The sequence below is a fragment of the Symphalangus syndactylus genome, chromosome 1, assembly GCF_028878055.3.
Source record: "Symphalangus syndactylus isolate Jambi chromosome 1, NHGRI_mSymSyn1-v2.1_pri, whole genome shotgun sequence".
NCBI lineage: Eukaryota > Metazoa > Chordata > Mammalia > Primates > Hylobatidae > Symphalangus > Symphalangus syndactylus.
Window position 1 is genome coordinate 35,881,490 of NC_072423.2, and position 14,790 is coordinate 35,896,279.

At 48.6% G+C, this 14,790-nt stretch overlaps 1 protein-coding gene across 7 annotated transcripts in view; it reads right to left on the reverse strand.

The window, feature by feature from the left end:
- MAPK4 (mitogen-activated protein kinase 4) overlaps positions 1 to 14,790 on the reverse strand; it is a 208,451-nt gene that overhangs the window by 55,817 nt on the left and 137,844 nt on the right. For 6 of the 7 annotated variants that reach the window (XM_063639964.1, XM_055299055.2, XM_055299083.2 and 3 more), the window contains exon 2: positions 7,480 to 8,910. In XM_063639964.1, the coding sequence (XP_063496034.1) occupies positions 7,480 to 8,025 (546 nt within the window). In that variant the 5' untranslated portion in view covers positions 8,026 to 8,910. Of the gene's footprint in view, positions 1 to 7,479; positions 9,092 to 14,790 lie in introns of all 7 variants that reach the window. The other variant, XM_055299052.2, reaches the window with a different exon arrangement.

Below are 14,790 nucleotides of genomic sequence, written 5' to 3' on the forward strand. Positions count from 1 at the left end.
CTCAGGCAGAGAGGGGGAGGTTATCTCAGCCTGAAAAGCCATCAAAAGAAAACAGAGTGCCCAGGAGAGGGAGGAAATGAAGTTGATCAACATGATTTTTTATTTATTTTTGAGTCAGGGTCTCACTCTGTGGCCCAGGCTGAAGTGCAATGGTACAATCGTAGCTCACTGCAGCCTTGAACTCTTGGGCTCAAGTGATCCTCCCATCTCAGCCTCCTGAGTGGCTGGGACTATAGGTGTACACCACTATACCTGACTAATTTTTTCTTATTTGTTGTAGACGTGGGGGTCTCGCTATTGCCCAGGCTGGTCTCAAACTCCTTGCCTTAAGCAGTCCTCCTGCCTTGGCCTCCCAGAGCTCCGGGACTATAGACATGAGCCACTGCATCTGGCCTCAGCATGATTAAACCCATGTAAACCCCGCTGACCAGAGCTCCCATGCAAAGCCACTGGAAGCTGGCTGCATGTGTTCGACATCATGTACCTCTTTTCCTCCTTTGGGACCTCAAATCGAACCACAAACTTAACAAACTACGGTAATTTGCTGAGCCCTCAATCAGACATTCAATCTTGCTGAACTGTGAAACCAGTGTTTTTGCTTTTAAATGACATCTAGTGAAGTAGTTCACGCCAGAATGAAAAGTCTGTTTTCCAAAATTATTGTTTGTATCACCTAATTGTAAAAAATCAAACCTAAACAGAAACAGTCCTCCTATGGGTTTAGGTCCCTGGTGTGTATAGCTTTCCAGTAAACTCGTGCCATGGGGGAGCAGGCAGTTTCCAAGGTGATGCGAGTGAGGCCCTCCAAAGTCATCCTGCTTAAAACAATCCACATGACTCCCTGTCACAGCGCCTGAGATTCCCACCGTTAGCAGCCCTTCTAGTTAAGGCACCTGCTTCAGACACACCTGTGTTCTCTGGGAGGCATTCTTAGTCTCCTTCATTGTGCTGAAGTTTAAGAGCCACAGCTCCAAGCGTCAGCAAACACATCAGGAGCATCAGCTTTCTGTCCTGAGATAAGCGATCCCATTTCTTTGGGTCAATGGTTCTTAAAAGTTCGGGAGCATCAGAATCCCTTGGAGGCTTGTGAAAACACAGATTGCTGGGCCTCACCCTCAGGGCTGTTGTTTAAGATGGAAGCTGGGAATCTGTATCTCTAATAAGTTCCTAGGTGAAGCTGAGGCTGCTGGTGTGGGGCCTCACTTTGAGAACCACTATGCTAGTTGATTTTTTTTTTTGAGACAGAGTCTCACTCTGTTGCCCAGACTGGAGTGCAGTGGTGTGATCTTGGCTCACTGCAACCTCCACCTCCCAAGTTCAAGTGATTCTCCTACCTCAGCCTCCTCAGTAGCTGGAACTACAGGCACACACCACCACGCCTGGCTAATTTTTATATTTTTAGTAGAGACAGGGTTTCGCCATGTTGGCCAGGCTGGTCTCAAACTCCTAACCTCAAGTGATCTGCCCGCCTCGGCTTCCCAGAGTGCTGGGATTACAGGCGTGAGCCACCACACCCAGCCTGCTAGTTAATTTTTAAGGCATCCTAATGAGATATGGAGGCAAAGCATGGAAGCAGTCTGATCGTGAATGAAGAAAGAAGACAGAGGGCTATGAAGCAGAAAGGCTCAAAGGCAGGCCAGCCCCGCAGGAAACAGACTTGCTTGAATGATCCACCAAAACACAAGAGCCTTTGCCCAAATTCTGATGGGTCCCTTCCTCTTCCTTTCCTTCTTGGGTATTTTCTGCTTATTGCCACTTTGAAAGGCGGATATGTGAAAGACAAGCGCCATGTGGCTTATGAAAGAATAGGCAATGAGTGATTTTTTTTTTTTTTTTTGAGATGGAGTCTCACTCTGTAGCCCAGGCTGGAGTGCAGTGGCATGATCTCGGCTCACTGCAAGCTCTGCCTCCCAGGTTCACGCCATTCTCCTGCCTCAGCCTCCCGAGTAGCTGGGACTACAGGCGCCCGCCAGCACGCCCGGCTAATTTTTTGTATTTTTAGTAGAGACGGGGTTTCACCATGTTAGCCAGGATGGTCTTGATCTCCTGACCTCGTGATCCATCTGCCTCAGCCTCCCAAAGTGCTGAGATTACAGGTGTGAGCCACTGCGCCAGGCTGCAATGAGTGATTTTAGGGCAGTCTGTCAGAAGCAAATAGAACTTGTTACGATTATCCCTTAGAGAGATAGAATGAGGAATGGATATGCTATAAATTCTGCCAGGGATTAGAATTAAAGTAACTTGTATTATACCATACCCATCTAATTTTAGAAGTACTGCTGCAAGAATGATAGACCCGGCAATGGGGCCTCTATATGTGCCTTTGGCAGTCCGAGGTGTGAGCCGTAGAGGGCTAGCTTTACTATAAATGCCATGATGCACGCTAGTCATAGAAGGTTACTGGATCAGGACTTCGACAGTTCTTGAATGTTGTAGTGGAGATGAGCAGGTTTAGTGAGCCCAGGGTTAAATAAGTGCTACAAGCAAGGGTAGTGGGTGGTCCCCCGGCAGCCCCAGTGAGTACTCTATGGTAGGAGGAGAGGTGGCCCTTCCTGGAGCGACGCACTCTCACCGTGATTCAAGCTGTCATCGTGCTCCTCAGGACCTCTGCACACCCTTGAGGTGGTTCCTGACCTTTCTTAAGCCTTACACAGTGCTCAGTGAAGTCTTAATGACATTTTTTTTTCTCTTTTGAGATCGTCTACTTCCTAATAGGATAAATTCAGAGGAAAGCACGCTCCAATCCTTCAGCCGCCTCTTCTCAACACAAACAACGAAGAACTCATTAGCGGGCCTGCAGAGGAGGCAGTAGAAAGGGCTTGTCACAGGACCACGGGCTGAGAAGCCACCCTCAGGTGGGATTGCAAGACTCACCCCAAGGCCGCTGGGTCAGGAGTGGGGTCCATATCTCAGTGAAGGGAAAACTAACAGCTGGTGTCTGCCTGGCATTGCCGTGGCATCTCTTTGGGCAAAGTTTGGTTAGTGATTTAGCCCTGCGTACATCTGAATGCACTTTGACAGCCACGCTTTTTCATTTGACTCTAACAGGAATCCTATGAAATAAGCAGAATGGCCTGACTCTCCTGATTTGGCAGAAAAGACAATTGGGAAATGAAGCTCTGAGAAAACAGTGGACACGGAGTCAAAACCCAGGCTCAGCCGCTCATTGCGTGACCTTGAGCGAGGCTCCTTCCCTTCCAGTTTTGTCATCTGTGAAAGGCCAGGGATGGACAACATGGGTGTGAGGTCTTTTTACAGATCTATTCTAGGGATAAACTACATGAGCAAAAGGACTTGCCCAAGGTCATGCAGTTGGTGAGTTTAGCGAGAATAACACAGAGGCAGTGTTTTCCAAACTGCCCCCGTTGAAAGGGAACATCCTCCATTGCCATCCACACCATCTCCCCAAGTGTGGGCTGCAGGAGCCTCTACATGGCCCCTAGACCTTGCAAAGACCAAGACCCCCAGGGGTGCTGCAGTTGGGGGGCACACACCCAGCATGCATCCTGACTGCCACTTGAAACCTCAACGTGGCCAGTTGCTCATTAGAGAAGAGAAGGCTATTTCCTTTGGTGTCTCCTTCACTAAATGAACCTAATGGGCATGTGCCCGGTGTCAGGTCCTGCACTAGAGGAGGGGATGTGGAAGCAAATGAGACATACTGTCCACCCATGAGAAAGATGAGAGGCATGAGGACCAGGCTGCTGCATACTGCTGGGTGGGCGAATAAGAATTCATCCATGTGCCAAGAGGGTGGTGCACCCCCCACTCCCTGGGGACAGATGCTCCTGTGCTCAGGACCTTTCTGGACTATACCCTGTATACCTTTTCACCTGGCCGTTTATTTGTATCCTTGAAAATGTCCGTCATAATGAATGTAAGGAAGTGTTACATGAACCTAACCCTAACCCTTACGGTAAATGTAAATAGGTGTTTCGCTGAGTTCTGTGAGCTCCTCTAGCAAATTAATTAAACTCAAAGAGGGGATCATGGGAACCCAAACTTGAAGCTAGTCCATCAGAAGTTCCGGAGGCACAGACTTATTAATATGACTGGTGGGAAGGAGGGGGCAGTCTTGTGTCCCTCAACATGTGGGATCTGACGCTATCTCCAGGTAAATAGTGTTGGAATTGAATTGGGGGACACCCAGCTGGTGTCCACTGAAGAACTGGTTGCTAGCTTGCTGGTGGGGAGAAATCCCCACGGTTTTGAGGTCAGAGAAGCCTTCTGGGTATGTCGTTGTGGTATGAGAGCAGAGGAAAAATGTTCTGAGAGTTTTTCCAAACAATGCTCCGGTTGGATCACTAAGCCTATCGCTGGCCCTGGGCTGTCTCAGCCAGGGAAAAGGGGCGTTTTTTTGTGACCCACACAAAGGCACTCGCTGCAGCCCAGGTGAGCATGGTCTTCTTCAAAGGGAGTGGAGATCCATAAAACTTTAGAAGGGATTAAGTTTCGAGAAGTTTGTGTGTAGACAGCATCCTCCAAGCACACTGGAGAGAGCAGATGCATGTCCCAGATGTACACATCTGACCACAACCAACCTACTGTCTGGAAGAAGTATGTGCTCTTTTTCTGAGAGTCAACACTTCCAACCACACAGAATCAATGAACCCAACAGATCCCTTTCTGCAATGTGCTAGTAGATGACTATTCTTCCATCTGTTCAATACAGTCAACAAAATCGATTGAGGGCCATGTCTTAGGTACAGTGATCAGAATCCATGGAGGGGAACCATAAAGAGGGAGAGAGAGCTTTCAAGGGGCCAAGGGACTCTCAGCTTGGGAGAGTACAAAGAGACAGACTCAAATACTCCTAGGACAGAGCAGAGAGTGATGAGTGTTAGAAGATGCCCGTGATGGGATGGGGAAAGTGCCATGGGAATTCAGAGAAAGGAATGATTAATTCCAACCCAGAATCCGGAAAGACTTCATGAAGGAGACAGCGCTCAGAGAGACCCTCCACCAGGAGAGGAAGAGGCCTCAGTCCCTGTGTCCTTTGGCCATATCGGCTGTGTAAGCTTGAGAAAGCCATTTCTCTCTGTTTTAAAATGAACCATTTGCCCTAAGTGCTTCACAGCATTATGGGGATTAAACGAGAACTGATTTAAATGCACATTGGATAAATAAAAGCACCAAATATAAAGCCTTTCATCATCACTGTGGGAAGAGAGGGCAGAAAGCTAAAAGCAGAAAGTGTATGAGGGAGGAGGTGGGGTAGGGGTGGGTGGCATCTGCCGAACACGGGGGTGCAGGGATGATGTCAGTGCCTACTGGGCTCGTAACTGCCTCCAGTGATTTCTTTAACCTCCCACAGCGAATTTTATTAAGGAGAACCCGATAAGAGCAAGTCAGAACATCGAAATTCCTCTGCATTGGGGAAATGAAAGTCTCAACCAGGGAAGTGGCTTCCAGTCCCAAGTGACAGGATAACACTGAGCCCAGCCCTCAGGGTTGCTGAGGGGATCGTGTGAGCCTGGTCTCTCCAGCTCCCAGCACTGAGCTTGGGTTTGGCTCAGCAAATACCAATTAAATGAATGGATGCAGTCCTAACTGCTTTCCAAGGAATTTTACATCCATGGACCATTTTGATTCTTAACCATAAGCCAGAGGAGCAGATAGAGCACAATTATTATCCCTGTCAAAGAGGGGAAACTGAGGCTCCCAGGGGGTAAGTGACTACGTCCAAGCTAGCACTGTTAGAAGGAACCTGGACCTCTGACTCCTCCTAAAGGGTCCTTTGCTCACACCATGTCACCCCCAAAGAATTATTACGATAGCCAGTTTACGCCACAATAAGCCATCTTCCTGGACCTTCCTAAAGCCCTACTATGTGCTGTCTTAAGCTCTTTCTTTGTTGCAGCTCACTTAATCAGGTCCTTTCATCATATGATACTCAAATGTACCGGTTTATTCCAATTCAGAAGGTAGTTTTTGTGCATCCCACATATAAAAGTCTTGTGGATTTTCTAGGTCTTTTACCAAGTAAGAACAGATTTGGATTAAAACCTTTGGTTTGGTGGTTTGGAGTCATTGCTCCTTAGAAGAAAAAGAAAAAAAGAAGCAGTTCAGGGTATTAGAAAGAGATACAAGGGCACTGTTTCTCCCTGCCTCCCCCAGCCCCAGCCCATGGACATTCCTTCCTACAGAGTTGGCTGTCAGTTTTGACAGATGGCTTGGCTGCAGGAATGGGGCAGAGGGCAGGCTCATGGTTAAGGTCACTAAGTAATTTGTGGCACCAAGGAGCCAGAGCCAGCTAGGCTGATTTGGGGTCTGAAACCTGGGCTGGAGCCCAAGTTCCAGCCAGGGAGGGTAGGACGGGGAGCCCTGCTCCCTGCCCCCTGTGACGCCCTCCACTGAAGCTGTAGAAGGCAGATCAGTGCCCTTCTATGTGGGGGTGCTAAAGGAGGGCAGAGGAATGGGGCTCAGGGAGACAGCCAAAGCACGTTCAAGGTCAAAACCACCCTCCCCTTTCAGGACCCACCCCAGCTCCTTGGATGATAACAGACTACTGCACACCTACTCCCAAGGAGATGTTTTATTCTAATAACATTTTTTGTAGCATCAAGGTTTGGGCAGGAGGGTGGAGGCCACACCCAGCCCCCAGCTCTGTTGCAGGGTACATGGCAACATGCTCATGCTGAGGGACTCAGAGGCACCCCTAAAGTGGCAGGAACCTGGGGCAGGGGAAGGAAGGGAATGTCAGAGGACTCCCAGCTTCTGAAGAGAGGAATGGATCAGGTAAGAGGAGGTCTGGGCCCTTGAGAACAACTCAGTGTGACATTTGTCTCCAGCAGAGTGGCCAGGTCAGCTCTGATCCCTGCAGTTGGTGGAGCATTTAGCACCCACCACGGGGAATCTCAATAGTACTGTCTGCCACCTATGGCTTTCACATCACACTGAGAGGCAAGAGCATCATGGGACCTGGGAGGACAGAGTCATCAGCTGGACAAGGTACAGTGAAGGATTAGCTCATCAGATCAACCATTTGTGCCTGCTGTCCACTGACTGAGAGAAATGGACACCAAATTGGTCAGCCTGGATGGGATGAGGGAGGTGAGACCAACCAGAGCAGAGGCTCACAGGGTGGGAAGCCTCAGGGTGTGTCCTGAGCACACAGGAAGGACATGGCTAAGTGGACAGCAGGGCTAAGAAGATGCTAGAGGCAAATTCACCAACCACATAGTTTTCAAGCCATAGAATTTAGAGCTGGAAGAAATTTTAGAGATCGTCTAGTCCAGCTTCTGCTGGCACAGCTCAGAGTGATCAAAGCCACATAGCAGAGCCAAGACCAAGAACCAGATCTCCCTCCACGCCTCCAACAACTTTTCAGGCTAATGATCTTCCTAGCACCCTCCAGCCTCCCCTAATTACTAACTCTAGTCCTCTGACTACCATGGAGCTAGGAATAGCTTGAGAGTGCTGCAAATATTCTTAGGGATTCTGCAGACCACTGATATCCGCCATTCCAGCCAGACATACCTTGTGGGAGTAATGCTGATCAACGATCCTTGCCAGCCCGAAATCCCCAATCTTGAGCACGAGGTCCTCTGTGCTGATGAAGATGTTGGCGGGCTTCAGGTCCCTGTGCAGCACATTGGCGGAGTGGATGTACTTGAGCCCGCGGAGCAGCTGGTACATGAACAGCTTGGCATGCTCTTCTGCCAGCGTGCCCTGCTCCAGCAGGCGTGCCAGGTCGGTCTCCATGTACTCCTGGACGATGTAGGCCACGCTGAACTTGAACAGCTCACCCTGCAGGTCAGTTCCCTTGGGCCCGAGCACCTCATACACTTTGACGATGTTGTCATGGTCCAGGCGCCGAATGATCTTGATCTCTCGGAGCGCGTGCTTCATGCTGCGGGCGTCACTCAGGGCAATCTTCTTCACGGCGACCTTCCGGCAGGCCCGGCTGTCCACGGCCGACAGCACCAAACCATTGACACCGAAGCCCAGGGGTTGGAAGTCAACAAAGCGCCCGCCGAGGTCATACCCGTAGACACTGGCGATGCAGTCCCCCTTCTCAGCCATTGTGGGCTCAGTGATCTGGAGCTGCCCAGGTAACACAGGGGCAGTCAGGAAAGGCCAAGTCTCGGCTAGTGGCCTCCCTCGCACACCTCATTCTGTCAAGTCCCACGGCTGAGGGATGCGTTTTCTCCCAGTGAGGTCACTGCCACCAGCTCTCTGGAGACGAGAATGGCATATGGCCATGCTCGCTGAGCTGCGCTAGTTGGGGGCGCAGGCTGTTGTCTTAACCTGCATTGGGAGGGCTGTCTACTAATTCCTGTGTTTCCTGAACCCTCCTTAAAGCTTAGAATGGCTCATATTTCTTTTAAATCCGGCATCTTGGAAAGAAAACCCAGTATCATTATCTATGGAATGTCAAGTTTTCTACCATAGTGGACTGCAAAGTAAAAGATGCAGAAACTCTCCCCTTTGAATACTTTGTTACAAGAGGCTCCTTCTGGCTGAAATGCAAGAGTTGTTTGCTGAGCTGGGCTCCTTAAGATGCTCCAAAGCTCAGCTGTGTCACAGCCTCTCTGTGTGTTCCAAGCAGTATGCAGGGATCCCATCAATGAATTCTGGAGGCATCCAGGGGCTTCTTTCTACCTCTCCCGTTTCTACCAGCTCACCTTAGGTTCCAAAACCTGAGCCAGTCTGGTGAGCACTGGTGAAAAAAGCTGGAGAAACACAAGCTGGAGAAACACAAGCACCTTTCATGAGCTCTACACCAAGTTACGCCTGAGGTTCCAAATGCAGGGGAGCTCAGCTGCCAGGCCAGGATCCTCTGGAGCCTTTGGATGTGGGCAGCATCCTCTTTGGCCAGCTCATCCACGCCACCTAGCCCAAGACTGTATTCCACTGCACCCAGAGAGGCTGCAGGAATGTGGCATCTTTCAGACCAAGTCTCCTTCCCTGTTAAAGAAATAATGTTGGGTAAATTTCCACACTCTGGCTTCCAACACCTTCCCACTTGCGTCTTTTGTTAACCAGCCCAAGTGTTATTTGATCTGTCCAGCCAGCTGAAACACTGCTTGCTCAGGGGATTCCGGGCTTTGCACTGCCCAGCCACCCTCCTGCTGTGCGTAGCACTCCCCTGGAAGAGAGAGAAGATGGATTGATTTGATAAGACCATCAGATGCTGTGCCTCATGTCAGTGCCTGCTCCCCCAAGGTTACCATGTGCAAATTACGTGGGAGAATTATCCCTTCTGACCTTTGCAAAATTAATTTGTTTTATGCTCTCCAAACACATACATCAGCGCTAGCTAGGAAGGGTGAGAGTAAAAAGTAACGAGTTGCAGACAGAAAACAAAGGATCGATACTCGTGTTTTTGCACTTGGGTTCCTTTTCTTCCTTCTTTTACAAATGTCTTTGAACATTTTAAGAGGCTTTCACAGGGACTGATGTAATGACATTTGTATCTCTTGCTTTCCACGTAAGTTGAAGAAGCCCATGTACCAAATTACAAGGAAATAATGTTGCCACCCATAATAAAAGGACTCTCTTTGCCCAGAAACCAGGGTGCAGAGTTCCCAGTGCTATATCAAGACTGGCATGGTGAGCTGTATTCTTTTTGACGATGTGACCTCACTCTTGAAAGCAATGGGTCAAATCTAAACTTCACTGTCCCTGCCCTCTGGTGGCTGTTGACTCAAATTACAGGTATAGGAACTAAGTGGGGAGAAAAAACCCTGCAAAACTAGAAATGTAAATTCAGATCTCTGAAGTAAGGTAATATCATAGCGTCTAAGAGACTGGCAGGTTTTCTAAGTTCATAAAGACCACAGACACACAAAGAAAGAACACTGTATCCAACACAAAGGAGTGAACCTGGCAGACTGCTGCTTTATTCTCATATCGCAGAGCCTCCTGTAGAGACACTTCCCTATCTGAACTTTGCACAACTCTGCAAAGATAAATGAAGCAAAAACGATAGTCAACTCAATGCTCTGAAATTAAGGGGGCAAATTAGGGGACACAGATGATCTGAAATAGTAAACAATCAGATCCTCTGTAAAGACTTCTAATGAAAGAAATTCGCCAAGGGTCTAGAACATAGTAATTGCTTAACAGATGTTACCTATTGTTGCTGTTTAGTTAAACATTCCCTTACATTTGAATAAGATGTACTCAAGATTCTGATAATTTGTCAGATCTTTGGTAATTCTGTTCTGCATGTTTTTACTGGGTCCAGGAACAAAACAACCATAGACTTACAGAATTTCAGATTGGGAAGAAATCTAACAAAACAAGGCCCATGGTCCTTATCTGGAGACGGTACTGCCCTCCTCACCTTATTTGACTGGGAGTCACTACTGGTATTTAACCGGCAGGGCCGGATTTGCTAACCATTCTACTGAGCATTCCCACCTCCACGCCCAAATGCCCAGAGCACATCCACTGACATCCACCCCTCCACCCCTAAATGCCAACAGCACTTCCACTGAGAAACATCGATTCTGATTCCAGTTCTCACTTTACAGGTGAGGACACCAAGGCTTGGAGAGCACCAGCTTAGTGCTTTCAGCATAGACAGGGTCAATATCCATCTGATGAATGGATAAATGAATACCATTTACTCTGTTTGAGGATGCCCAGCCACTAAGAGACAGTGCTGGGAGCACCCAGTGAACCAGATTCTATGGCCTGTGCTAGCGAAGTTGACCAGATACCTAACTCAGGGGAATCAAAGAGCCTCCACAGCTCCCCATTCTCTCCCTCCTTGACTCCTGCTGCCCAAGTCACATAATGGCAACTACATTGAAGCTTCTCTTTCTCCCCACAAGCCTGGTCTGACTCCCAAGGGCATAGCAAAAAGAGGCAATTGCATATTATTATTTTTTTAGGAAGAGACATGCTTAAGCCTTCTTCCTCTCCAGCTCCTGCTGGGTTGTAAACAGAGAGAGGAATGAGCACCTAAGCAGAGAGGGAATGACATCACACGCAAGCTGAATGCAGGGTTTGCTTGAGATCAGCTGCAATGCAGATAATCAGCGAATAATTAAGAGGTGCTTTATTTATTTTTAAAACTCTTTCCCTCTAATGCATGGGAGGGACTGTATCCCCTGTGTGTGTGTCTCTTTTTCAGTGGTCTTCCCAACATGCTGTCAGCTTTAGGGGCCAGGTACCACGTCAACGTGGCAAGCCTCGATTCCAGCCACCCCACCTTTCCTGTGGGCCGCTAAATAGACTCTTTCCTGCCTGGCTTCTTTGCTTGTATCTTCCCAGTTCCTGAAATATTCTCCTGCTTCCCCACCACCCCCATTTGTTGAAATCCTATCATTCAGAATCCAAAGTCTCACTTCTTTCCTAAAGCATCCATCCTGGTTCTCAGTGACATGTCTCCCTTTTCTAAACTCCTGCGGCACTCATGTGTATGCTGTGTTTGGCATTTATCATACATTAGCCTGGGCTGTTATTTAACTTTTTGTAAATGTCCATCTCCCAACTAGACTGTAAGCTTCACAAGTAGCTTACAGGGCACAAACTAGAGCATAGAAAATATCCGTGGACTGGAAGGAGCTGAGTACCATTCATTATGTCTACACAGTGGTGATGCCCACGTTTCCTAGGTGGTCACTGTCCCTTGTGATACTTGCCATGGAAATTGTTCAAAGGGCACATCTCACAACAAGCCCTAACCACTCAGACCAACTAATATTTCTGAACTTCAATCCTTTTAGTAACATCTTCTGCTTAGATGCTGCCTCTCTTAGAGTTTCAGTGCTCTAATCAGGCAGCCTCTTGTCTGACCATTTCTCTGTTCCCATTTGAGTTTATTATTATGCCTCTCTTCTCAAGCCTCTTCATTTTCTCTTTCTTTCTTTCCTCTGTTTCTTTACAGAGGAATTCTTTCCAATTCCTCTGTAATTTGCATTGTAAGCCCTTTGCCTTTCTCCCTAGGTAGGCTGATTACAAGGCATCCATCCACCACCTAAGAAGTCTCAAGTTAGTGGTCCATTTCTTGCATGATATGCTGAGAGGGGTGGGCCCATTGGCCCTGGGGAGAAGCAGACTGGCATCTGGATGTGTCCACCTAGGCAGGGGAGTGGTTATGGCGGCTCTTGGTGTGGTGCAGCTTCTCAGGGCAAAGCCCAACCATTCTCAACTCAAAGGTGGTGGTTCAGAGCTGCTCTGAATCACAGGTGTGATTTCAAACCCAGGGAGGTGGCATTCACTGTCTGAGATGGAAATGTCACTCGTTCAATCCTGCTTGAATGACACCCAGCAAGAGGAATGCATGGAACTCTCACAAGGGCAGCCAAGGTCCCCATGATTCCATGGCTGGGCATCGTAATAAAACACAGGAATAGAAATTTCTACCCTCAGGACTCTGAACAATGGAGTTTCAGCTCTCAACTGCTTTCTCACTGACTCTCAGGCAACAGCTTAGTTGAGGCCAATTAATTATTCTCTCACTCATCCAGCCTTTTAACATGGGAGGCAAACCAGAGATGAGATGGTGTGTGCCAACTGTCCCTTTCTGGGATTCCTGGGGCTTTGGTTTACAAATCGGCTTTGGAAATTCTAAATTTAGACTTACCTCCCCGTCTGCTCAGATCCTCCCAAACCTCATGCTGTCGACTTTCCACAGGAACTATCTCCCCAGCAAGGTGCTGACATTTCACAGACGCTGCTTTCTTCCCCTCTCCTGAACACTCTGAAACTCACAGGAAGCCCTTCTCCCGTGGAGCCGCTGTTTGCAGCTGAGCAGGCTATGCACTGCACAGTTCTAGGTGGCACCATTCACATCGCAGTCAGTCTGACTCCAGGGCTCATGATCCTAATGAGTCACTGTGGTCTATGTGAATGGAGCCCTCTATACCAGCGATTGGCAAACTTTTTCTATAAGGAGCCAGATAACAAATATTTTCATGTTTGTAGGACATACAGCCTCTGTTGAAACCACTCAACACAACTTAATTCTGCCTTCATAGCACAAAAGCAGCCACAGACAATATACCTGAACAAATGAGCATGGCTGCATTTCAATAAAACTTTATTTACAAAAATAGGTGCTGGGCCAGATTAGGCTTGTGGGCTGCAGTTCGTGGACCCCTACTCTAGACTCCATGGGAACATCCTCTAGCTCATTCACAAGCAGGCCCTGAAGTGTGTTGGGACCCAGCCCCTTTCTGGCTCCTCCTGCACTGCACTGTCTCCTTCCTCTTGGACTCAGTCTTCCTGTTGCCCCTCATGGCGACACTATCCCAGGCCTGGCTTCCTAGGGGGCTACCCTAGGAGGCGAGGCTTGGTTCAGCTCATATGCAAATTTGATGCCCTCAGGACCCAGCTCTCGGCTTTCCAAAAGCTACCTAATCTGGCCTAAAGGTCCCTTCTAGTTCTGCAATTCTGTGGTACGGCTGATGTGCCTCACTCCGCAACCCCACTTGCATTTTAACAGAAGCCTTCTGGAGAGATGGCAAAGAGGACATGATGAAGATGGTGGAACTGCATGTCCTGAGGGTTTACCAGAGGCCAACCGCTTCATCTGATTATTTCAGTGGGGTCTCCCAACACCCCTGTGAGGTTGATATCATTCTCCATGGAGCTCCAACAGGGAAGTGATTTCCCCAGAGTCACCCTCTGGCAGGTGAAGAATCTGGAATGTCAACTCAGGTCGGTCCCAGTCCAACGCTCACGCTCTAATCACCATAATATGATCTCAGCCCCAGCGAGTGACTCTTACCGCAAACCATCTAGGCTCAGTGTGAGTTTTCAGGCCCAGTGAGGGAAAAGTGTGGGGTAGGCACACCTTGTGGTATGTCTCAAATTAAAGCAAGAGGCAGCCACCTTTTCAGCCTGTGTTCAACCCAGTGTGGAGGCCATGGTAAGCCCATTCTATGGAAAGAGAAACCGAGAAACAGAATGTTGAAATAATATTAAAAGTGGAGTAAAAAACTCTTGATTTTAAACAACCACACCCCCCACCTTCCATCATGTTCTTGACCTTTAACTGTGAACCTCAGCCGTGCTGGAGCCTGTGGCACAGGGACTGGGCATCCTTGGGACGAGCTGGCTGACTTGCAGGCATCCTGACTAGCACGGCCTGTAGCTGACACTGACTGTGGCCACCTACCTAGGAAACGTTCCTGCTTCCTCCTCACGAACAAACCAGGTCTGGTTCGGCCATCGGGCAGCTAAACCCACCCAGGAATGACTCCCAATGGGTCTAAACCAGGGTTTCTCAGCCTCAGCACTGTCAACATCTTGAGCCAAGTGATCCTTAGCAGTGGGACTATCCTGTGCGTGGCTGAATGCTCAGCAGCATCCCTTGCCTCAGCCTCCTAGATGCCAGTCACATCCCCAAGCTGTGACAACTGAGTGTCTCCAAACACTGACAACTGTCATCTGTCAGGGAGGCACAAAAACACCTCTGGGTGAAAATCACCAGGTCTCAGTCAGCAGTTTTCAACAGGATTGGTGTTGGCATTTGGGCTGGGTGCCTCGGACTCAAGGTCAAGCTGTCGGCCAGGGCTGCAGTCATCTCAAGGCTCAAACAGGGAGGAAGATCTGCTTCCAAGCTCACTCAGGTGACTACAAATGACTCCGGCCTCAGCTTCTGCAGTTCTCTCTGTTTTATAGGACTGTACCATACACTATTGCTGGAAGTTTAACAACTCTGGTCCCAACCCACTAAATGCCAATAGCTCTCCCTAGTCCCTGGGTCAGACTCACATTTCCCAGAGTCCCAGAAGGCGATGTCATCTTCCAAACCCATCGCTGTTGAGAACCATGAATCTAAACCAACTGTGGCAATACAATTCTCTCTCAGCAGTGATTGCTTTAGGG